Below are 23,719 nucleotides of genomic sequence, written 5' to 3'. Positions count from 1 at the left end.
AAATAAATCTAAATATAGTTGAATTCTGAAAATAAGCAAAATTAGACTCTCAATTAGCAAGACAGAATGTTAGTCCTATTGGGTTGGAAAAACCTAACTATATGTGTTTTTTTTAAAAAGAGACACGTTTAGAATATAAGGATGAATCAATATTAAATGTTAAAAGTATGGAAAATGCCAGCAAAATATTAGCCCAAAGAAAGTGTCCTGGTTACATCGAGAAGAGACAAGATTGTCTTTGGAGCAAAAAGGAATATTGAGGGGAAAATAAGTCACTAAATGAAGATAAAAAGAAAAAGGCTTGGAATGATACAGTTTATAGGCTCCTAAAGAGCATTAAATTATATGAAGTCAAAAACTGACAGAATTTCAAAATAAATAGACAATTACATAGTCACAGACTGAGAACTGAACACGTCCCTTTTAGTAAATGACACCCACATTGAAGAAAGGAAAGGACACGGAGAATCTCCTTGGTAGAGAAGACACCTGTTTTCCAAGAGCACATGACACACCAAAGATCACACAGAGACACGACACAACTCCTGATAAGTAACAGAGGATCGAACAGACAGGGTCCCCAGGGTTCCCAGCTGTTAGACACCAGCAGCCACAATTGAAACCAAACCATAAACTTGGAAAAAAACTTTTGTATTTTCTTTGTGATAGTGAGATTGAACCCAGGGGTTCTTAACCCCCGAGTCACATCCCCAGTTCTTTTTTTTTAAATATTTTATTTAGAGGCAGGGTCTCACAGCATTGCTTTGGGCCTCGCTAAGTTGCTGAGGTTGGCTTTGAATTTGTGATCCTCCTGCCTCAGCATCCCGAGCCCCTGGGGTTACAGGTGTGTACCACCATGCCTGGCCTTTTGTAACTTAAAGAAATATCTGACACTGAATTTGATAACACAATAAAAAGAACATTAATAAATGTCACTAAAAAGAATAGTAATAAAAAGTAAATATCTATTCACTGGAAACCTAGAAAGATAGAGTTTAGAAATTCTAGATGTGTAAATAGCAGCCAAAGATGTAAAAGAACCTCAGAGTAACTCTATGGCAAGATGTGCAAAACCCCTCTGTACAAAGTTTTAAAAATTCTTAAAGACTTGAATGAATGGAAAGATACACAATATCAATAAACTTGTGAAACTTATTGCTAAATATGTTAATTTTATGCAATTTATAACTTGAATGTTTCCAATTAAAATTCAAACTAGATTTTTCTAGATTCTCTGGTTGATTCTAATTTATATAAGGTGAAGTGAAGAATCAAGAACACCAGGAAAAATTTGAAAAGGAAATTCAACATAAGAGGATTCCCCCCAGAAACACCATAGCAAGAACTTCATCAAACCAAGAGAGAGTTGTTAGTACCAGAGAGACAGAATGACGTGTGCATGGAAAGCTGTGTGTGGCAGAGATGTTATTTCAAATCAGCAAAGAAAGAAGGACTTTTAGAAGCTGCATTGGAACAACAGGATATCCATATGGAAAAAAATAAATTAGATGTCTACATAAAATCATATTTAAATGGATTAGAAGCCTACATATGAAAAAGCATGACTTTAAAGGTTTTGGAAGAAAATAAATGAAAATGTTCTTATGATTTCAGGCTTGGAAAAGATTTGTTAAACACAACACCAGCAGCACAAACCATAAATAAAAGACTGGTACCTTTGATTGCATTAAAATATATTTAAAAACCTTTGTACATGAAAGATTTCATAAACAAAGTGGAAAATACAAATCTTAAGATGAGAGAAGGAATTTGGCGTGCACATAACCAAGAAAGGATTTGGCCCAGAATTGATAAACAGCTCTAATGGAGAAGATCAAAGGATATGAAATGGGTAACCCTCCAAAAAGGACATCAGTGACCTCAGGACATATGTCACAAATATGGTTTAAATCACACTAAAAAGATCCACTAGTTCACATTCAGTAGATGGGCAAAATGAAATAAAATCCCACTAGGCTAAGCTCTACCAAGGAGAGCATAAAGGGGTGCGTGCACGTGGGGGGCCAGATGGCGGCATCTAGCATGGCAGTGCTGAGCCAGGGAGCTTGCTCACCGCGACTTATAGCTCAGAAAGGCGGAAAGGAAGCACAAATGCAGACAGGAGTTCTGGCTGGTGGAAGACCACCCAGCATCAGTAATGTTACTTTCTCAGAGATAAACTGTACACTGATGTGTTCAAGCCTATCATCTGCTATACTTATTTTCGTATACCTAAAAATATCCTGATCAAAATTTAGGAAAAGTGGGTGAGGGTTCTGGGGAAAAGGCTCCGACACACGACTGGTGACTGTCAATCGGCAGGGACATTTCCAAGGGCATGGAAAAGCCTCGCAAAGCGCCATTGTTTTTAACTTCCTGGATGAACAAAGATGACAAAGGTTTGGGAGTAAGGGAGACAGGCACCCTCAAATAGTGCAGGCAGGAACAGAGGTCTTGGAGGTGATTTTGTTACCTCCAAGTTAACAAGATTGGAAAGCACCCCTTATTGCTTCCAGAGATATATTCTAAGAAAACAACTGAACCCAGGCGCTTAATCACTGAGCTCCACTCACAGCCCTTTTCGTTTTATGTTTTGACATAGGATCTTGTTAAGTCGCTTAGGGAAGTGGCTAGGTTGCTGAGGCTGGCCTTGAGTTTGGGATCCTCCTGCCTCAGCCTCCCAAGTTGTTTGGATTAGCAATCTTAAAACAAAAAGTTTATTTATTTACAGTGAAGTACATCACAATAATAGCAGCTTTGTTTGCAATATTAGTAATTTAAAAAGAACCTAAATATCTAACACTAATTGGTTCTAACGGGTGTTACAACTGCATAATATAATATTAGACAGCCACCTGTAAGATGGTGCTGAAATTTTTAAAATGTGGAACTGCTTGCAAAATGTAAGCTAACATAAAGAAGGGTGTCAAACAGTATGAAGAGTAAATCATTAAAAATACCTATCTGTGCATGGAAGTCGATACAGTAAAATGCTAATGGAAGTGACTTCTGGATGGATTATATAGGTGACTTCACCATCTTCTACAGTTGTCTTTCCCGAAAGTGTTGGATGTTGCTGTGTGTATAATTATTATTGCAGTGGAAGAGGTTGTCCCTTGCTGAAGTAATTTAAAGAGGCCGGATGATAAACCTCTAGGATACCCAGGGAGACAAGTTCTGCAGAATTATGCCTTTCCTATGATTCCTATAACCAGTCTCATGATCCCAGCATCTGGCCCAGAGTGAGCGCTGGACTTCGTCGGTGACGTCACCACGGACAGGCTGGGCCTTGCGGGCAGCTGCCCACCCTCTCTGAATCTGGTTTCGCCTCCGTAAAATGGGCATAACCAGCTTCAAGGCCTGAACCCGGCTTCGTTTTGAGGGTCAACGCCTGTCACGCGTGTAGCGCGGTTTGCAAAGCCGCAAGCGTGGGGCGTTCCGCGGGGACTGTTGTCGCCGCAGCCCAGCCGCAGCGGCGACGCTAGCTCTGGGCGCTGGGGGGGGCGGGGACTGGGGCTCGGCCGGGGGGGTCCCGGCCACCGGGGGCCAGGGAGGGCGCGCCGCCCGCTTCCGCCGCCCGCGGGGGATTCCCCGGGGCCAGCGCGCAGGGAAGTCCCCGGGCGCGGGGTACAAGAGGCGGCGCGGCGCGAGCGCGCCACTGGCCGGCACCCGAGGCGGCGGCGCAGCGCTCCAGCCATGTCGCGCGGCCTCCAGCTCCTGCTCCTGAGCTGCGGTAGGGCCCGAGCGCGTCCCCCTGCCTCCTCGCGACACCCGCTCTCGTCGCCGGCTCACGGCTCTCTCTCTCTCTTGCAGCCTGCAGCCTGGCGCCCGCGACGCGGGAGGTGAAGGTGGCGTGCTCCGAGACTGTGGACCTGCCCTGCACCGCCCCCTGGGACCCGCAGGTCTCCTACGAGGTCTCCTGGGCCAAGGTAAGCGCCCGTGCCGCAGCCCGGGGTGCAGGTGGGAGGGCTGGCTACCCCCTGGGGGGAGTCGCGGCGTCTCCGGAGGCTGCACCTGGAGGACCAGGTCCTTCTGACACGTCCTCCCGTCCTCCACCTCAGCCGCATCCGGCTCCAAGGCAGACTTAGGTTTTGTTGCCCAAAGACCTCAACCCTCTGTCTGCCCCTAAACGTGGCCCAGGGGGCACATCCCAGTGAGATATTTTGGAAGGACAGGGAACCTCTCATTGGGCCTCGATTCTGGGGGCCACCTGTGGTTGTGGCCGGTACACGAAGGAAGCAACAAGGGCCTGGGTTTGGGCATTGGACAGGAGCAATGTCCCCCGAGTCCTGATTTTTTGTGTCTTGTGACTGTGATGACCACAGACATGGGAGGAGGAGGGGCGGTTTGACAAGAAGGACTCAGACAGTCAGAAATGACTTAGCTGTTTCATGGGCTGTGTGTGGCATTGGTGGCCACCCCCTTTCTGGGATATCCTCAGCCTCCTTCCCCAGTCTTTCTGCAGCTGGGAGTCAGCCAAGCCAGGAGGGCATGCCAGGGTGCGGGAGCCAGCACCCTCATGCTAACAACGTGTGGCTGCCCACTGTGAGAGAATTGAGTTGTAGGAGGCTTTTAAAAGGTTTTCTTTCGACTAGAACATTCTCAGATTCTAAGACGCCATTCCCGTGGCTTTTGAAAGCCCAGCAGATGCTGTTTCATCATGCTGGTCCTTTGCTCCCTTTCCTTAAGAGGGGTGTCTGCCACCATAGTGCCTCCATTTTAAGCCAAATGAATGTGATATCCCAGCAAGCTCTCTGGCTCTCTCTGATTTGCTGTCTTACCTTGGGAAGGAATCTCTGTGTGTTTGTTGTTTTCCACAAAATTCAGGGCCTTGGCCCACCGTAAAAGGTATTAAGAGAACCTGCACATGAGACTGGCCATTAAATGATGCAAGGCAGCACAGGAGGTGTGTGTGTGTGTGTGTGTGTGTGTGTGTGTGCATGCGCCATGTTCTCTCCTATCTAGATTGTCAGTTCCCCGGGGACAACACTACACCAAAGCTTTTGTGCATTCTGTGCCATACCCAGCATTTGCCCTGTTAACTGCAAAGGTGCTCAGTAAACTCAGGCTGGCGGAATCCAGCGGAGTTGATGCTGCTGCCTGGGGCACGGTACCATGCACTGTGAGATCAGAGAACACAATTCCAAAATTGTTTGCATAGTCAAAAAAATGGCATTGAAAAAAAATACTATAGAAACTATTATTTGAGTGCTGGCCGTATGCCAGACTCTGAGGTACATGTTGTCCATTCCCATCCTTCCAGTACAGACTTAGGAGGTCAGTACTATTACCGATCCTACAGGTGCGCAGTACAGGTGAGGCAACCGAGCCCAGGGGATGGAAATGACTTGCTCACTATCACACTGTCACACTGCTTGCTCAGTGGTGGAGTTGATTTGAACAAAGCATTCTGAGTTCAGATCCTGGGCTGTCAGAAGTCGGCCCTGATATCTTGTCTTCTACCTTAATTACTTAAGGTAAAGAAAATAAAAATGCCCCGGGGCTAACCAGGCATGGACTTAGTCATCTCAAAGAAGGAGGAAAACATGAAACCACTATCCCTTCCAGAGAGTAATTAAAAAAAGAAAACATTATTAATATCCCCAGGGGAGTAATTAAAAAGTACTCGTGAGCCGAGTAGATGAAATTTCAGACTGTGGAGTTCAAACAGTTGTCAAGTTAAATCTTCTTGCTCAGGGTCGTTTGGAATGGTTCAGTAAACCATAGCAATTAACCTTTGACTTCTGGGATGTCAGCTGATGATGTAACTCTATATGTATTGGACACAGTTCTTGCAAGACTTAGCCTGAAGGTTTCTCAAAACTCTGTCCAAAAAAAAAAAAAAAAAAAAAGCAGCAGTCTCTAGGCGTTCTGGGTTTTCCCCTCCCCTTGGCCCATGGAATAGGTTCACTGAAGAAGCACATCATGGTTATTTTTGAGCCCTAAACTGTGGCTGGAAGAGCCGTGTTGTGCCAATGAGCTAATCAGGAGCCTTGGAAGTGATGTGTTATTCCTCAAGTGCTTTTTCCGCAGGCCTGAGCGTATTGTGTGGCCATTTGTTATTTTTCAACCCTTTTGCATTGATTGCCCTTGTACAATAGAAATGGATAGAGCATTCTGGAAACCAGGCTGATGGTGAAATACTGAAAGACTTCATTTTACACAAGATTAGGCATCTTGTTGCTTTTCTACAGCTTTCTGGTAAAGTGTTTCAATGAAGGGGAGGGGTATCTGTAAAGGGGAGGGTAGCCCTGGAGCCAGGCCCGGCCGAGCTCCTGTGGCTTCCCTTTGCCTCGCTATCCCGACTTCTGACCTGGGAGTGGGCCGTGGGTGGGGCAGGTGCAGCAGCCCCCCCCCCCCCTGCCAGATTCCGTCACATTCTTGTAGGCCTTCTGCAGATCACAGTGATGGCTGTAGTGACTCATAATTTAAAATTCCTTTCACTCCTCTGTCCTCAGGCACCAGAGAGCATCCTGTCACTGTCCAGTTGGCACCGATGACTTGTGGTTAACAAAGGACCCATGTAAACCATCTGCTTTTTGTTTTTGGGTTTTTTTTAATCATTTGCCTTTTACCCCAAACTCCAAGCAGACGGTGTCCAATTAGTGTTTGTAACATTAGGATGAGTTGGGAAAGAACAGCGCCTGTTTTATTCTTTTATTCTCTGTTTCTGAGATGTAATGAGAGAGGTCAGAGGGCATCGGTACAGACACACACAGAAGGTCAGAGGCAAAGCCCAAGGTGGACCACGTTATTCTAGCTCCCGTTAGCTCGGTTTTCCTTCCTGTGGGCTGCAGGCCTCCTCTCTGGGATCCCCAAAGGGGATCATCCCTTCCTTTCATGTATCTTAGAAAGCAGTATGGGTGATTGAGAAGAATTAGAAAAATTAATAAATTATATCCACAGGGATCGTAGTTCAATTTAGCCTTTAAAGTTCTACTAGATTATGGTTCTATGGGGAGGTATTTTGAGAACATATGCAAATAGACTTTGATCCATCGCTCTTTGTTTGAATTCTGGAATAAGAGGGCATAGCACCGCACCGTGTCTGCGGGAGGAAGACCCTGCATGGGAAGGCTGCGCCCGGGCTCCATGCTGGGGGGCACGGGCCCTGGCTTCCCTAACGAAGCTGTACTCCTTGGAGAGAGAGGACGGTGCTGGACGGGGGCTTTGGGCACAGTCGAAGTCCTCTGCTAATAATAACGAACGTGCACTTAGGGGGAGGTGCAGTGCCATCTCATGTCACACCGAGGAGCCCTGAGGACCTGTAATGATACAAAGCGAAAGAGGATGTCCATGTCGTCTCTGGGAGATGCTGCGGGGGTGAGGACAGTCATGTGTCGCAAGACGAGTGTCTTATTTAGATGATTTCCAAAGGAAGGGGGAAAGGGGAAGCAAGACTGTGATTTCAGAGAATAGTCAGGCTTGAACTTCAGCAGATCTGGAAGAATCCCGCTGCGGAAGACCATGCACCCACCGGGGGAGTGTTCTATTTCTGACATTCATGTTAAGGGAACTGTTGGGCAGCAGGTTAATGGCATGCGCGAAGCTACTTCAGGGACAGTCACCATGCAGATCTCTCTTGTCCTTGACTCGTTAGGAAGCTGTCTTCCCTGTATGTCGATGAACTCCTGTTGAGTGGACTTAGATTTTCTGTCTCGACCATCTTGTGTGATAATGACCTATAGGGCGCGGGCGCTGAGGACAGGGATTGCTGTAGGAGGGGCTGCAGTTGAGGAAGGGTTGGGGCTGATGTCATCAGCCACTGACTCTGATGGACCCGCAGAGGAGCCAACACATGCCACTTAGTGCACTTCTTGATTTTAGAATGCCATCTGTCAAAACTGGACTTAAGACTATGTTTCGACATCAAATAGAGGTCGAAACTGAAGGAAAACTGAAGTGTGTAAACAATGTATGCACTAGAATCACAGAAAATCAGGCCATCCCCATGGGTGCGTGGGCTCTCGGCCTGATGGAATCACTCGTAAGGGTTCTGTCTTAGGTCAGACTGTGAAAGACATAAATTTGTTTCTCTTATATGTATATTTTTATTATTTAGCAAATCTTTGTAGGTCCCCCATATGTGCCAAGTCCTGGGGCTGGCACTGGCCACCCCAAGACTGGCAGAGTTGTGCCAGAGGAGCATCTTGAAAAAGCCTTGGACATGGGAATGCATGAGGTCTTGGAGCCCAGTGGGGGTCCCTGGTGACCTAGAAGGGAGAATGACACAGCTGACGGCTGAGAGATGAGGTTAGAAAGTAGGCTGGGGACAGATTGTGAGGGACCTTGAATGACCAACTATATAGTGCCTTGAACTTTCTCCTCTCAGCAGTAAGAAGCCATTGAAGGATTTTAAGTGAAGAGAATGATACGAGGCAAACTATTTGACGAAATGCGTATTTCTCAGGGCAGTGGGCAGGATAGAGTTCACCCAGCAGGAGTTTCAGGGGCAGCTCCGTTCGGTCATTAACCTTTAGGTTAATTCAAATTCAGGCTCAGATACACCTTGGAACGTCCTTCCGTCTTGGGCTTTTCTTTGTCACTGGTCCTATCTGTGCGGTTCTGCAGAGGCTGCCTCAAAGCCGGTGGAGGGAGTCTAACCAGGTCCTTTGAGAATGGTGGCCCTTTGGACGGTGGTAGGTCTGAGTCAAATAGCTAAAATCTTTCAGCTTAAAAGAGGGTAGGAAAGGAGCCGGGGAGCCAAGGGTGAAATAGAAAAACCAAACCCCGCTTGTTTTCCATGAATATAAGGAAGAACCTAAATCACATGAGGACTGGATTGTCCCAGTTACGTTCTTGGTTCTGCCACCACACAAAAAGGGGGAAGTTTGCAAGAGGTGACAGTGACGTAGGGGAAGGTTTTATGTAGGGCAGGACTAAAAACAGATCCATTACCTCAAAGATGGGTTCCTCCGCCTGAAACCGTTCCATGGCCCCTTCCTGGACACTTCTGCAATAATCCTGTATTTTCTATAAACAGCCCTGAGCTCAGTCCAGAGCTGGATCAAGACACATCCCTAAGTCTCATTGACACTGTTGGGTCTGCCCCTGGGTAAAGGTCCCGTGTGTGCCTTGGGGAACCAGCACACGCGCGGGACCCCCAGACTTGTCACTGTCACTTGACTTTTTCTTGGAGCACCAACTACTCTGCTCTCCCAGGTCTCCTAAGAGGGGCTCCATTTTAAGAGCTGGTGGCTGTCTAGGACCATGGGTCCTGATGGGGAAAACCTTTGGCGGCAAGAAGGATGTTAGTTGAAATAAACAGTTCAAAATCGCCCAGGGCCAGCCCTTCTGGGTCAGTCTGCAGAACAAAAGTTCTGAGTCCAACCGGGGCCTGAGGTCTCATTCCTTAAGGAGCAGGTGGCCCAAGGGACAAAGCAGCATTGGCTTTGTAACCTTTTCTGGAAGCTGGAGCCACAAGAAGACAGTTTCCTGTGTGTCACACTCATGTGGTGACACAGGGTGCCCCCATCAGTGAGGACTCTTTCAGTCACCAGGGATTATAAATCCAATCAGAACTAGTTTAAAGCAAAGGAACATACAGTTCCCATTTCAGTGACAGGTGGTGTTAGGGGTTGTGCTGAGTTTCCCCGAAAGATACCGCTGCAGTCCTAACCCTGGGTACTTGTCATTATGACTTTATTTGGAAATAAATTTGACACCTTGAGTTTGGATTTCTGCCTTCCTGACCTGTGAGAGAAGACCTTTCTGTTATTTTAAGCCACCGAGCAAATAAACCTCCCAAGAGCTTGGTGGCTTCCCATCTCTCAACTCTTCTCCCTCCCCATTGGTTTCCCTGCCAGCCTCCACGTGGCTGTGCAACAGTAGCTGGTAACTGCAGACTTGGGTCAAGGCAAGGACCATGCCTCTGTTCTGTTGTGTCAACAAATGTCTGATTATTCTCCGGTGGCTCTGATTGGGACGTGTGCCCATCAGAACCAGTCTCGGGATGTCAGACCTGAGTTAAGTTTGTCTCCTCTAAAACCATGTGTGGAGCTCTGTACAGGACATGGACCGGAGCTGGTGGTGATGCCCCACCCCCCAGGGTGCTGAGGGAAGAAGGATGATTGTCCTGAATAATGTGTGGTGCAGGGTCGCCTTCAAGTCCCACTTCAAAGGTTTCTGCTGCATTTTTAGGATGGTGTATTAGAAAATTCAGAATGTGTAGAGTATTTTGGAAAGACGTGATGAGTGGACAAAAAATTTCCCCTTAGACAAAGATTGGGACTTCTAGGACAGCCAAGAAGAGACAGGAAATGTCTGTAAGGAATGACAGCTGTGTGGGTGGCATGGGGAACTCAGTGATGACACGTCTCTTACCGACGCTACCAGCTAAGCAGCGCTTTTACGTGTTTTCTCCTTTGATTCTTCCAATGACGCCCGTCCAGATAAGGAAATGAAACTCCGAGGTGAAGGGATTTACTGAACATGACCCTGCTCACCGGTGGGGAAGCTGGGGCTTGACTTCAGGCCTTTGGATTCCAAAGCCAGCGAGCGCTCTTGAAACTGTCTCATGATTTCTGAAATTCGCTCATTCATGCAGAAACTACTTTTTGAATCCATCCTGTGTGCAAGGACCTATTGAGTCTTTTGAATGACACCTTGGCTAAGAGAGCAGTAGCATTTTTAGGGCTTGCCGTGTATTGGTACCATTCTTAGGGTTGGATGCATCCTCATCAATATGCTCACCCCAGCTGTGAGCTGCAGTCTCCCCTGGTCCCAGCGGAGCAAACCAGCCTGGGAGTTGTGTGGTCCCTGGGCCCAGAGCAGATGGAGCTGTGGCAGGCGTGGGGTGTGCTTCCAGTTCTGTTCCAACTCCAAGGACTGTGCTTTTAATTATGCCGCCTCTGCTGCGCTCGTAACTCTCGTTAACAGCCATAAATCCAGCTCTTGTCTGTTAGACCCAGTAAATTTCAAAGTGGAAAATCATTTTTCTAATAAAACTACACTTAGAAAAAAACGATGTTAATGCTCATACATTCTCCCCTCATTATGACATCAACCTCTGAGCCAAACTCTTTTGCACGTTATAAAAAGCTGTTTCTGTGATGAATGGGGATTATATTGGCACTTTAATTGAGTTAGAAACCAAGGTACATGAATGTTAGTGCACACAAAATGCAATTAAAAAAAAGTTGCTCCAATGTGGTTGGAATACAGCAGATTAATTTAATGTCACCTTTAAATGTTTAGTCTCTACGTTTAAATATGTTTGATGAAGTAGATGAAATATTTATTTGTATGTGTATGTATATACACACATATTTCACCCCTCAAAAAAAATCTCTTCCTTTTCTCTTAGGCTTCTATCACATCTTAATTTTTTTTATAGATGGACACAATACCTTTATTTTATTTATTTTTATAATGGGGTGCTGAAGATCGAACCTAGTACCTCCCACGTGCTAGGCAAGGTGCTCCACCACTGAGCCACAACTGCAGCCCCTCTATCACATTGTTAAGTGCTAATGAATGATTAAGTTGAATTTTGGTTTAGGATCAAACCCTTTCATTGCTGTTGGAATAGAATTCTTGCCCTCTGGTCTATTTAAATATGGTAATCTCTAGGATGTGAGCATGTATTTGGATAAAATTATGTAAACTTTTGTAACAAGGCATTTGTTACAATAGTTTTTGGCTGAAATGCTGGTTCAAGTCCAGCCATATGCGTATATTTTAGTTTTTGTTCTAATTCAAATTTATCCACCACACACACAAAAAAGACTTAATTCACATGCCCTTAAAATCAGTATGTGTATTTGATTGACATAGTATACAGCGAATTAAAGAGAGTTTCTTTTAATTTAGGGCTTGGGGTTTCCTTAAGTTCAAATCTCTCTTGCATAAAAAGATATGGTATTTAGGTTATTCAGTCAGAGTGGGGACCTTGAGACAAATCAAAGTCCTGAGGCTTTCTGTAAAAGAGATAGCCCATATTTTGCTCTTATTTAATTCAGTACGAAAAAAAAAATTTGTCAGCATCAAAATTAATGCACAGAGTGTGGATTTCTTAAAACATCGTTGGGATGAATGTTTTGAGGAATTAATTTGTCCAAATTGTGCTGTGCTTGAGCACGCTGGCTACAACATCAGCATTGTGAAATGTGCATTACATAGTTGCCGTCAATTATGCTTGGCTGTGGATGAATCTGAGGGCTCCTTTTGTTATAAATTACTATTTAAGCAGTGAAACACTTTGAGATCTGGAATGTTTAAAGAGTGTTTCTTGCCAGTGGTTGCTTTGGAGCCAGCTCCAGTGTTTAGAAGAACTCATAAAACAGAGCAAAGTCAAGGATCCATTGGCTGTTCCTCTGCTCTCCTCCCTCTGGAATTTCTCCTTCCATCCTCAGTCTGCTTCCGCCCCAGCTCACTCTTCAGACAAGGAAGAGCCACGTGTGCTTGGACACATGTCTGTAGAGAATCATTTCAACTTTTGCATAAGAACATCCACGATAACCCTGCTGCCCTGTTTGCTTTGAGCGTGGAACAATAACATAAAAGCCACTCTCCTTCTGCAGCTGTGGGCGAGTCCTGGATTCCTGGGGGGGGGGGGTCCCATGAGAAGGAATATCTTCAAATGGCAAAAGGAAGGGAAAATAGACATAGACATACCTAGAACTCTGAACTAGAGGGAAGGCTGTGAAATATTTCCAGGTGCATTTTATGACTTTGCAGAAGGTCCTGGTTGCTGTATATGAGTACCTCCTTATCCACAGTATCACTTTTTTTTTTTCCATTTCAGTTTCCCATCGTCAACTGTGGTCTGAAAATATTAAATCAAACATTCCAGAAATAAACAATTCATAGGTTTTAAATTGCTCACTGCTCTAAGTAGTGTGATGACATCTCACACTTTTGTACTTTGTCCCATCCAGGACATGAGTCATCCCTTTGTTCAGCGTATCCATGCTGCATACACTACCTGCCTGTTAGTCACATAGTAGCCATCTCATTTATCAGACCAACTTTCAGCCTCTCATGGTGCTTGGGTTCAGGTAACCCTTATTTTAATTATGGCTCCAAAGAGCAAGAGTGCTGGCTATGGACATGCCGAGGAGTGTTCTTCTTTTTGTCCTCCTTGTGGTCTCATCCTGCCTTTGTGTTGCCGTTTGAACATAACTATAGGCTTTGCCAGAGGCGCCTGGAAATCTTACCATCAAATCTTACTATTGGCAACATTTTGTTGATGCTGCTGCCCATTTTTAGAGTGAATTCTCCTCTGCAGTTGGTAGGGGGCTACTGCAGGGGGTTCCCACACCTGGCTCAATGGTGGGGCCTCTTTATGTAAATAGGGACCACTGTTCACACTTCCACCAGCTGCAGGGAGCTTTGTGGGTTTTGATCTTGACTTGGGGACTGGGGGAAGGGGTGCTTTCTGAGTTGAGGGAGGGGGTCCCTGGATGGGAGAGGAAGTCCCCAGGAGAAGACCAGAGGTAGTTCATCTCCAAATGGTCATTGCGGCCACGTTTGAGAAGCAGGATGCTGTGTCCCTGTGAGGGTGCAGTCTGGGGTGGCTTAATGAGTTCAGACTGGCCTTGAGGGCAGCTGGGCACAGATGGTTTTTCATGGCCACCCTGGTAGGAGGAAGCTGCTTTGCTGGGCAGCAGAGGGGAGAGGAGGGTTGTTGACCAGCCAGGCCCCTGACTCTGTGGTCCAGTTGGACTTGGAAACCTTGTGCTAATTCCAGCATGTTCTAGAATCATCTGGATGCTCTTCATTCCCCCCCAGCTTCCTTGGCCACCTTTCCTTTTATGGCCTTATTTTTGAACGTCCAAAGGCCTCAGTCTTTTTCTTGATTATTTAGGAAGGAGCCTTTAAGCACAAGAAAGACCATCAAGAAATGGGATTTATGTCCACAGACTCACCCTGGGCAGGGCCATTTGTCTCAGCCTGGTGCGGGGAGTGAGTGATAAATCTGCCACCAGATGTCTCTGTAGTCCACTCTACCCAATGGCAACAGGCACCAAAGGTTGGTACCTGAGCTGTGGGTGACCTGCCGTGCAGTCCCTAACTTAATAAGCCAAGCAGGAACAGGGTGTGCGTGTATATGTGCGCACGCAGGCGTGGGTATCAAATTTTCCTTACAGGCTGCTCCCCTAATACCTTGGTCATCTGTTTCCCTACCCTGAGTCCCTTCTAGAAGCAGCAGCACTGAAGAAAGAATGCTCCCGAAACAGGAGGTTGACCGCCCCCAGGTGCTGGCGAGGACAGTGGTAGTGAGGCCTGCTAATTTGTCTCTTTCCCTAGGGCAGCTCCTGGGTGCTGTTGCAATGCTAGGGACAGGTAAGGGATGCCATTTAATCCAGGGCCCCCGCAGGTCCCTAGCCAAGCAGCGAAGGGCACGCGGGGGCTGCTCGGGGATGCTCCCATTGAAGCACTGTCCCTGAGACTCAAAACAACGGTTTGCCTCACTGTTGGTGCAAATCCATCCTAGAAGCGTTAAAATTTCAGGGATGTAGCAACTGGCGAATGAAATGATGTCTGGGTAGGATGGTGAATGGGCCATGTGTCACATCTTTGAAGTAGGACATGCTGGCAACACCTACCAGTCGAGTCACAAGGATAATTTAGGAAGAGAAAAATCAGCCAGATTCCTTTTCTGGTCTGTGGTGCTGTGACGGCCCTTCCACATGTGGCTTCCCGTGACCACCTGAGGAACTGACCGTGCCATCCCTGCGGCCCTCTGTCCACCTGTCGTCCTTCCCCTCTGGGTGGAGAAGAACGGCCCCAGGAGGCGGCTGTTGACGGGCGGCCTTGTTTCCCTGCACCCTGTTTGCAGTTGTCTGATTTTGCTCTTAAGAGACTTGGGGACTTTTCCAAATAAAAGGCTGGGATCCAAAATCAGGAACCCATCTGGGGGCGAGTTGGTTTCTGCAGAAAACGAGAGAACATTTCCTGTAGAACCAACAGCAGCAAAATTGAATCCAAAGTGAGTCATGTCCGACCTGTCACCACCATCCTCAGTGACAGTCTCCCTTCCATAGGGTGGAAGTTGGGATCCTGGTGCTAAAATCATAAAATGCAGACCTGATCTTATTCCAAGGAAAATAGAGCCCTGGCAGGTTTTTATCAGCTCTTTCCTCCTCCCCCAGAATTCACACGTACGAAAAAAGCAACATATCTTTCTTGCTTTAGAAACATGAGTTTTGGATGAGTTTTATGAAAACAAGATGGGGGCCCCAGAGCTCGCAGGTTTGGACGCTAGAGTGTGATGCGCTGCCGTGGTTTCTCCACAGCTCCCTCAGGGCGGTGAGGAGACGCCGGACACGTTCCAGGAGGACCCGCACCATGGTCAGAGGGGACAGAACGACTCTTCTGAGGCTCCCGTGGACAGCCCCTATTCTCTGAAGATCAAAAACACTGCCACATGCAACTCGGGGACCTACAGGTGCACTCTGCAGGAGCTGGGAGGGCAGAGGAACGTCAGCGCCACCGTGATTTTGAAAGTGACAGGTGAGGTGACCTGCTGGACTTGTTTGCCTCTTGCAAAACGCATGTTTGCCCTTTCTGTGGGTCCAGAAGTCGATCCTCTCTTTCAGAGTCTAGCTCTGCGGCTCTGATCCCAGCTGGGGCTGGCGGCTTAATCTACACAGTGACTTCTGCCCAGCACTTGTTAGGGGGTTAAGGCCGGAAATGATCACTGTGTCCTAGAGTCCCTGCTTGTGTACGGTAGCTTATGTCAGTTATCTGAAAGCTATCAGAGTCCAGACAGTACTCCTATGCTCCCAAGAACACAGTGCTGTGTAAAGGGGCAATGGTTGCGCTTTCTCGCTGTCGAACCCGCGTGCACGCACACACGCACACCTCTTACACACTTCTCCGTCTGTATTCTGGTTGGTTTTTACACCCTACATGCTGTGTATGGTTTGGTTTACTGCCTGTCTCCCCTAAGAGAGCTTGCTTTGGCCCGCATACAGTAGGATCTCAATTAATATTATTCACTGGGAAAGCAATCTTGCAGGGATGAGCAGAGACGGGTAGCGTGGCCTGCCGGAGTGGAGAGGGGCTGAACAGAGCGCAGTACTTTTCCTCCACTGCTCCTTCCCAAGGGAGTGCTGCCTAGGAGTGAAGGGGTCAGACTGGAATCATTTAGATCTGGTTCAGCTGTTACCTCTGAAGCTCATTAGCCTGTGGCCTTGGGCACTCCATTGCTCTACACGAAGCCTTAGTTCTCTCATCTCTAAAATGGGGGCAGTCATGTCTAGGACATAGGCTTGTTGCTAAGGTTAAATGAGACATCGCTTTAAAATGCTTATGGCACTGCCTGGGGTAGCCTGATCTGTGTTGGGCACCACAAAGTGCGCGCTCCTGCTGGGGTTCTAAGTAGCTTGTCTCAGCAGCCACCCCGCAGCCCGTGCCAGACTTGCTTTCCTACTTGGCACATTGGCTATTGTGCCTGGGGGGAGGAGCCTGCGCCTGGGGGAGGAGCCTGCGCCTGGGGGGAGGAGCCTGTGCCTCCAGGCTGCTCTAGGGCAGGGCCTACAGCCTAGGTCCTTGGCCTCCTCCAAGCTGCAGCCTTGGTTTTACCATCTCGAGGGAGCTCTTCTCTCCACCTTTTCTGCCCGGCTTGGTGGGAGAGCTCAGTTCTACCAAAATGTGTTCACCTGGGCAATAGCAGGGCAGCTCGCCCACCTCATTGCAGAGTTCCGAGTCCCCTTGCGGTGGGGACGCTTAGCAATCTACCTGACCTGAAGAAGCTAAGGTTGCTGATGGAGTCACACACTTAGGGTGGTTTCTCTGATGTGAAAACAAGAGCCAGGCCTGGCCCCACCTCTGAAGTGCAGGCAGGATGAACCCGGAGCGGACCTGCTTCAGTCCTGAGCCCCAGCGGCTTTACCTGTAGCACGGGGATACTCAGAGGGGCCCTGCAGACTGGGGGGACCCTGTCTGCACAGCCTGTCACCCGCAGGTGGCTCAGGGTGGCTGTGAGCGCTGCATTGCCACAACCAGTACTATAGTTTTTCCTGACAGCAAGGGTTGGACTGGGAGAGTTGGGGCGAGGAAGGGAGAAGGAAGCATCCTAAACAAGTCCTGTTGGAATGGCTCCACTTATCCCTTCTTATTTTTTGATTTATTTTAAGGATGCCCTAAGGAGCCTAAGGAAGCAACCTTTCATAAATACAGAGCTGAGATCGTCCTCCTCCTCTCTCTGGTCATTTTCTATTTGACACTCATCATCTTCACTTGCGTGAGTATCTGTGTCGTCATCGCTGACTGACCATGAAGACACCCCCCGGGGCCACCAATCCCGGGATGTTTTGTAGATAGTGTGACTCACTCAATAACGGGGAGCCAGATCCTCCTCTGAACCCCGGACTTACGGAGGCCCCTGGACGTCCATCTTGTTTGGGTCATGTGGCCACACCCAGGGGACTCTGGAAAGCACGTGGAGGAAGTTTGAGAAATACCAGCAGATCCTGCTGACTCCCTGGCGCCTCCCAGACCACATCCCGGGCAGAGGCCTGTTCTTCCATGAGGAGGGAGCAAGCCCAGCGCTCAGGGTGGACCCGTCCCCTCGCTGACCCTGGTTGGTTTTCCCTTGGGGACTCTTCCTCTCTATATTTGGTATTTTCACTCCCTCCTGGAGAATTAACCTGAGAACATGGGGGCACACAGGAAGTCCCCTGGTGTGGCAGTGCTTGGGCATCCTGGCCGTGACCTTGAGCTGCTGGTCACAGACTCCAGCCTACCCCACCCCTAGCCTCTTTCTGCACGGCTGCTCACCTGGGTTGACCATGGTTGTCGGGGAGCAGGGCCAGCTGTGGTCCTGACCCACTGGACAGTGATCTTTCCCACCAGGAAGGGCAGTCTAGCTGGGGGCAGGACAGAATTACGCAGGAGCTACCCCAGAGCTGGTTCTTGTCACCCACTGTACCTTGTACACTCTCTGGCTCTGCACTCATCTCTGATTTCTATTTTTAGATATTAGTCAATCAACAAACACCCCATTGCACCCCACAGATAGGTACAATTATTGTATGGGAGTCAAAAACTTTAAAAAAACAAAAACAAAATCTTACAACAAGATGAAATACTTGTCTCTCATAACCACAGCAAAACATGAGGGACTGTAATTTCATGATACTCATGATTTGGTACTGAGTCATTACATAATGGACCAGGATTTTTCTGGATGCACCAGTTTCTCAGTGATTTCTATTGATGAATATAAACAAAAATTCTTAAAGTGAAAAGGGTTTTTGTTTTGTTTTGTTCTTGTGCTTTCCAATGTCAGGAATCAAACCCAGGGCCTTATGCATGCTGGGCAAGCCCTGAACCACTGAGTACACCCTCAGCCCCCCATATTTTTAAATAGGAAGCATATGTTTGCAAAACAGCAACAACAACAACAACAAAAGACTCTCATGAGAACCTACTGTACTCAAGGTCTGTGCCAGGAACTACATTGTTCCTGCCCCAAGGAGCTTCCATTTGGTTGTCAGAGTTATTTGCATATAAGAAGATAATTAGAATTACCAGTCGGTCCATGTGAAAAATGAGCGACCCCTTCCCTCCACACCAACTCTCCACACAGATCTCTCACATTAGAGGCTTGAAAGGGCTGTGATCCGTAGTCAGCCAATCTCTGGCTGGCGTTTGGAAGCAGCAGCGAAGTTGTGCAAGTGCCTTGTACAGGGAGTGAGGTGACCAGCATGAAGAGGGCTCCCTGCGTGGGTTGTCTGGCCAGTGCTGAGGGAATGGCATTTAAATAGAGTTGACAACAGCAGCACCTCCCCAGCTGTTCGCTTCTTGACTTGTTTCTTTTGGTTCACTCTTTTTCAGAAGTTTGCACGACTACAGAGTATTTTTCCAGATTTTTCTAAACCTGGCATGGAACGAGCTTTTCTCCCTGTCACCTCCCCAAATAAGCACGTGGGACCAGTGATTCTTCACAAGACGGAAGTGGTGTGAGCAGGATCTCTACTGTCTTTGCTCATGTTGAGGACTCAGTGGCATGCCAGATGCCATGCTGGACCAGAGCAGAATGAGCCCCACACTGGAGATGGCATCCTTGCTGTGAAGTCCTTCACCTGCCTGAAGACATCGGAGAGTGGATCCCACCCCACTTTCTGCTGGCAAAGTCTTGAAAACCATTCCATGATCATGTAGCATGGGGCCATCTCTCCTTTTCCATGGCTACCATCTTGGTGTTTTATGCAGCTATCTGGTCAACCTCCTGGATACTTTTTCAGTCATATGAAAGCTATGGTGAGATGTAGTGGAGAAGGGTCTTGGGAAAATTGAGTGCCCAAAGCTGGCCCTTTGACAGACTGCTGAGGACAGCTGTCCTCTTCCACATCTGGGAAACATCTCTTTGAATTTGCTGTGTTCTGTTACAGCATGTCTTACATCTGGGAGAAATCCACAGGCTAAGCTACAAAGCAGTGAGAAATATCTAGCAAATAATTTCCCCGTGTGAAGTCTCTGCTATTACTAAGGAGGATTATTTGCACATAGAAATAAAAGGTGGAGGAATTGTTCCCCAGCAGGGTCTTTTCATCTTGGAAAGACATCCATAAAGAAGCAATAAAGAGTGCCACATTTATTTTTATATCTATATATAGTCGTCAAAGAAGAATTTGTGTTTTTCTTCTTTTGAAATCAATATCTTGTTAATAGAATTGCTAACTGACCAGTGACCCGAATGTGGAGAGAGAGAAGTCAGAGTAGGTGACGATGGGACAGATGGTCAGTGACCTGCTGGAGATGCTGGACCCACCTGCCATCTGCTTTCCAGCCTCGGCGATCCCAGTACCCAGCCATGTGGTCCTGGGCAAGTTCCTGATGGATTCTTCTTCCTCAGGCTGCTGCATGGACTGACTAGAACAATGTGTGTGAAATGCTTCAAAAAAGCATGAAGCTCTGCGTAGATTCCATCCCCCACAGGGTCATTGTCCTTGCTCTGGCTGTGGGGTTCTGAGGGCGAGAGGAAGCCTTTAAGTTCTCACGTTTTCCATCATCCCAAACAGAGAAGGCTACAGAGAGGACATTCCCAAATCCTTCTGTACGGATTCCTCCTCTTGGGGAAGTAAGGAGACCAGTTCAGCACCACCAGTCAAGGTGTGGACGTTGGGAGTTGCTGGCCCTGGCCAGAGGGAGTTCACAGAACGTCCCAACAGTGTTTGGGCAGCTGTTGAGTTTCTCTTAACAAACTCGGCCCCTTCCCTGCTTGCTTTCCAAAGACATATTGTTCCTTTAGTAATGTGTGTGTCACTCACACTAATGTGGAGAGTGCCAAGGTGATTTAGTGTTTGAACCTCTGTGTCGTCTCTTTCGTGTTATTAAAGGTCTGCATGTGAATAGGGAGTGCTTTTCTTTTTTTTAATTTTAAAACTACCCAGAAGCCTGGGAATGGGTGCTAGGATGTCCATGAACTAGGTGGAGAACCAGAATCCAAGATGAAGTTATGGAGGTGAAAGATTGACAGGTGCATTCTTCCCCAGGAGGGAGGGCCCACCTGGCAGGTGGGCAAAGAGTCTCCAGACCCATCCTGAGCTGCATGGCTACCAGTTAGGATGCAGTCCCTTACCCACCTGCATGACCATGGGAGTAGGGATGGAAAGAAAGGGGGAGGGTGATATGTGAAGTCAGGGGCCTTGAACCTGGGTTTCGTGGGGTTTGACTCCAGATCTTTGAATAGGTCCTTTACCCCCCAAATGTTAAAAGCAATCTACAAGTGGTTGTAGTAGTTATGAAAGTGTCATAGATGTGTGGCTCTTTACAAAGATGAATACATACATGTACTTGTAAAAACTGGAGGTTTCTGTTCAATGGCAGCAACTCCATCCTCAAATGCTTCACCAGAAGTACTGGGGAAACCACTTGGCATGGTAATTCAGAACTCAGAGCAACTCTTATCCACCTGGAGTTGTGCTGGTGTGGACAGGCAACTTACTTCTCAGAGCCTCAGTTGGAAGATCTTTAGAATGAGAACAGCATCTGCCTAATAAGTGTCTTGTGAAAATTAAATGAGATAACACAGAAGGGCTGAGCCTAATGTCCAGCAAAATAGTAATCCCTGAACGATGTCCGGATGAGAGAGGAGACAGAGTCAAGGAAATGCAGCAACTGGGGATTTTCCACAAATACATTTTGTTAAAAGGAACAAATTGACATGGTGTGTGGTTCATGTTGCCCTCAGAAGAACCAGTAAGTGGTGAACTGAATACCGCATGGCATGTCGGTGCAAGGCAGACCCAGGCCAGGGCCTCCCCTGGTCAGTTTGGACTGACTTAAAGTAGAAATATGATCAAGATTCAAGAGTAGTGCCAGGTGTGGTGGTGGACACCTGTGATCCTAGTGGCTCAGGAGGCTGAGGCAGGAGGATCACAAGTTCAAAACCAGCCTCAGCAACTTAGCAGGGCCCTAACCAACTCATGGAAACCCCATGTTAAAACAAAAAATATAAAAGGGGTTGGGTATGTGGCTCAGTGGTTAATGTGCCCTGCCCCAGTTTTAATCCCTAGTACCAAGAAATAAAGATTTAAGAGTAGGTGGTTTTAACATTTCACACCTATTATTTGGTGTAAGAAAATGTGTGTGTGCACGCGTGCATGCAGGAACATGTGTGTGAAAGGGATGAGGCGGGGAGAAGGGCTAGGAGGGCCCTTCTTTATCAAGGAGAGTGGATTGGTCTTCTGCTGCCTCCGTTGGATCCTGTCAAGATCTGGGAGAGCGTGGTGGCTCATGGGGGACCATATGTAGTCTTTGTCTTCCTGTCAGCGAAAGCTTTGATCTCTGGGCTCTCCTTGGCCTGTGGGATTCCTTCTGCAGTTATAATATTTTCGTCTCGGGATTTCCCAAGACACACAAGCAGGCATGAAAATCTGCTTCACATTCTTCCAAATGATAACCTGCGGGGTTTTGTATTCTTAGTAACACTTAGCAGAAAAGACTGAGCCACGCTCCCAGAATCCAACACAGCCTGGTTATGGGCTGGAGTCTCAGCCTGTGGTCATAGAAACAGCAAGTGAGGCCATGAGTTGACCCAACAACAGAGGTCTCGGATAATTCTGAGGATCTCAGAATAATTCAGTCTTTCCTCGTTGGCAGCTTTATTTGGTGGCATTAACTGAATAATTGTCTGATGCTTTATCGCTCCTATGTAAAAATAGCCAAAGGCCTCAAAATCTTAGGAACTCTTTGCTTAATTCACTAGCGTTCACCTGTCTTAGCTTTGTGATTATTTGCTGAGCCAGACTTGATATAACTGGTGGGTAAGATCCAATCTGCGAGCTCTTCTTGGGGAGTCGATTATTTTTATTGTCCTCTCAAGATGTGCTTATTTCCACATTTTTACCTTTAAATTATATAAGAAATTAAAATTTTCACCACCTGATCTTTTGGGGTGTGTGTGTGTGTGTGTGCGTACGCGTGTTGTTGTTGTTGGGCAAAATTAAATGTAAACATATTGGCTATGTTTAAATATAAATATACTGCAGGCCAGAGGCTCTTGTAGACACTGCCATACTTAAAAAGGCAAGGATCCATCCTTCCTTTCAAAGAGCTTAAAATCAGTGAAAGGAGAAACGAGCTCAGTGCTGTGTGCACGGTTAATTGTTTTACTTGATATTAGAGACGTAAGTATAGAAAGGATAGGGGGAACACACCCACAGAAGGCATGGGTGGCCACGTTCTTCTGGGGATATGTTAGAAGGCTCTGCAGAGCTGACTGCATTTGAATGTGGAGGAGAAGCAGGATTTTGAAGGGAAGGGATAGAGAAGGGCGGCAGGCGTGACGAGGGCAGAGTCTTCAGGGCAAGGAGGTGGGAGGGAGGCTGGACAGGGGCTGCCTGAGAGTCTGGAGGCAGAGGGCCCCCCGTCCAGCTGCAGCAGGGGGCAGCATTGAGAGATGACACCTTAGCACAGAGGGTTTGTGTGGGGGCAGCACTGAGGACCCTGAGCTGGGCGCTGTCACATTAGACTCAATTTGGGGAAAATAACCAGGAAAACAAAGTGAAGGGCTGAACAAAGAGCTGGAGGAGGTGGGAGGCGGGAAGACCCCGGGGAGACTGACGGCCCCAAGAAGCGCCAAGGAAGAGATGGCGACCGGCTGGCTCCCCCGTTGTGGTGTCCTCTCATCAGCCCAGCTGCTGTGCAGACGTTGGCAGCCTTGGTGTTGGACCTTAGCCCTTTAAAAACAGTTATTAAGGTCTCCTTCCTTTAAAAGTGACCGGATGAACAGAAAGACCTCGTCCCTTCTGTCTTAACCTCTCTCCAACAGGCAGAACTGAGTCTTAGGGCACAGGAAAGGTCCCCGTGTTTCCAGCTGTCATAGAGCCAAGAGATGGCCACTGCTGGGCTCAAGGACGGCTCTTCCTGGAGGCTGGCTCTTCTCAACTCTCCAGTCCTGGAAGAACATTCCCGATGTTCCCCAAGTACAATTTGGAGATTTGTTCAGTCTGCTTTTTCACTGCTGTGACTAAAATACCCGGCCAGCACATTTTAGAGGAGGACAAGGTTTGTTTGAGGGTCCACAATTTCAGAGGTCTCACTCCATAGACAGCTGGCTCCATTCCTTGGGGCCTGAGGTGAAGCAGCACATCATGGCGGACAGGTGTGGCAGGGGGAAGCAGCTCACATGGTGATCAGGAAGCAGAGAGACACTCCACTTGCCAGATACCAATATATACCCCAAAGCCATGCCCCGCAATGCCCACCTCCTCCAGCCATACCCTACCACCTCATTTACCATTCAGTTAATCCTTATCAGGGG

General features: G+C 47.6%; 1 protein-coding gene across 2 annotated transcripts; it reads left to right on the top strand.

Annotated features, from left to right (window-relative positions):
- Positions 1–3,430: 3,430 nt before the first annotated feature.
- Positions 3,431–22,223, top strand: CD83 (CD83 molecule). 2 transcript variants are annotated; one of them, XM_081294629.1, is made up of 5 exons: positions 3,431–3,733; positions 3,814–3,929; positions 15,240–15,456; positions 17,085–17,191; positions 18,790–22,223. In XM_081294629.1, the coding sequence occupies exons 1-5, from the start codon at positions 3,697–3,699 to the stop codon at positions 18,913–18,915; spliced, it is 603 nt and encodes a 200-aa protein (XP_081150755.1). In that variant the 5' UTR covers positions 3,431–3,696; the 3' UTR covers positions 18,916–22,223. The 2 variants fall into 2 exon arrangements, with proteins under 2 accessions (XP_081150755.1, XP_081150754.1); XM_081294628.1 differs by having other exon boundaries at positions 3,436–3,733; positions 18,787–22,223.
- Positions 22,224–23,719: the final 1,496 nt, after the last annotated feature.

Source organism: Spermophilus citellus (assembly GCF_964194105.1).
Source record: "Spermophilus citellus genome assembly, chromosome: 5".
Taxonomy (NCBI): domain Eukaryota; kingdom Metazoa; phylum Chordata; class Mammalia; order Rodentia; family Sciuridae; genus Spermophilus; species Spermophilus citellus.
Note: the sequence above shows the minus strand (reverse complement) of the source record. Positions and strands in the feature narration are given on the sequence as shown.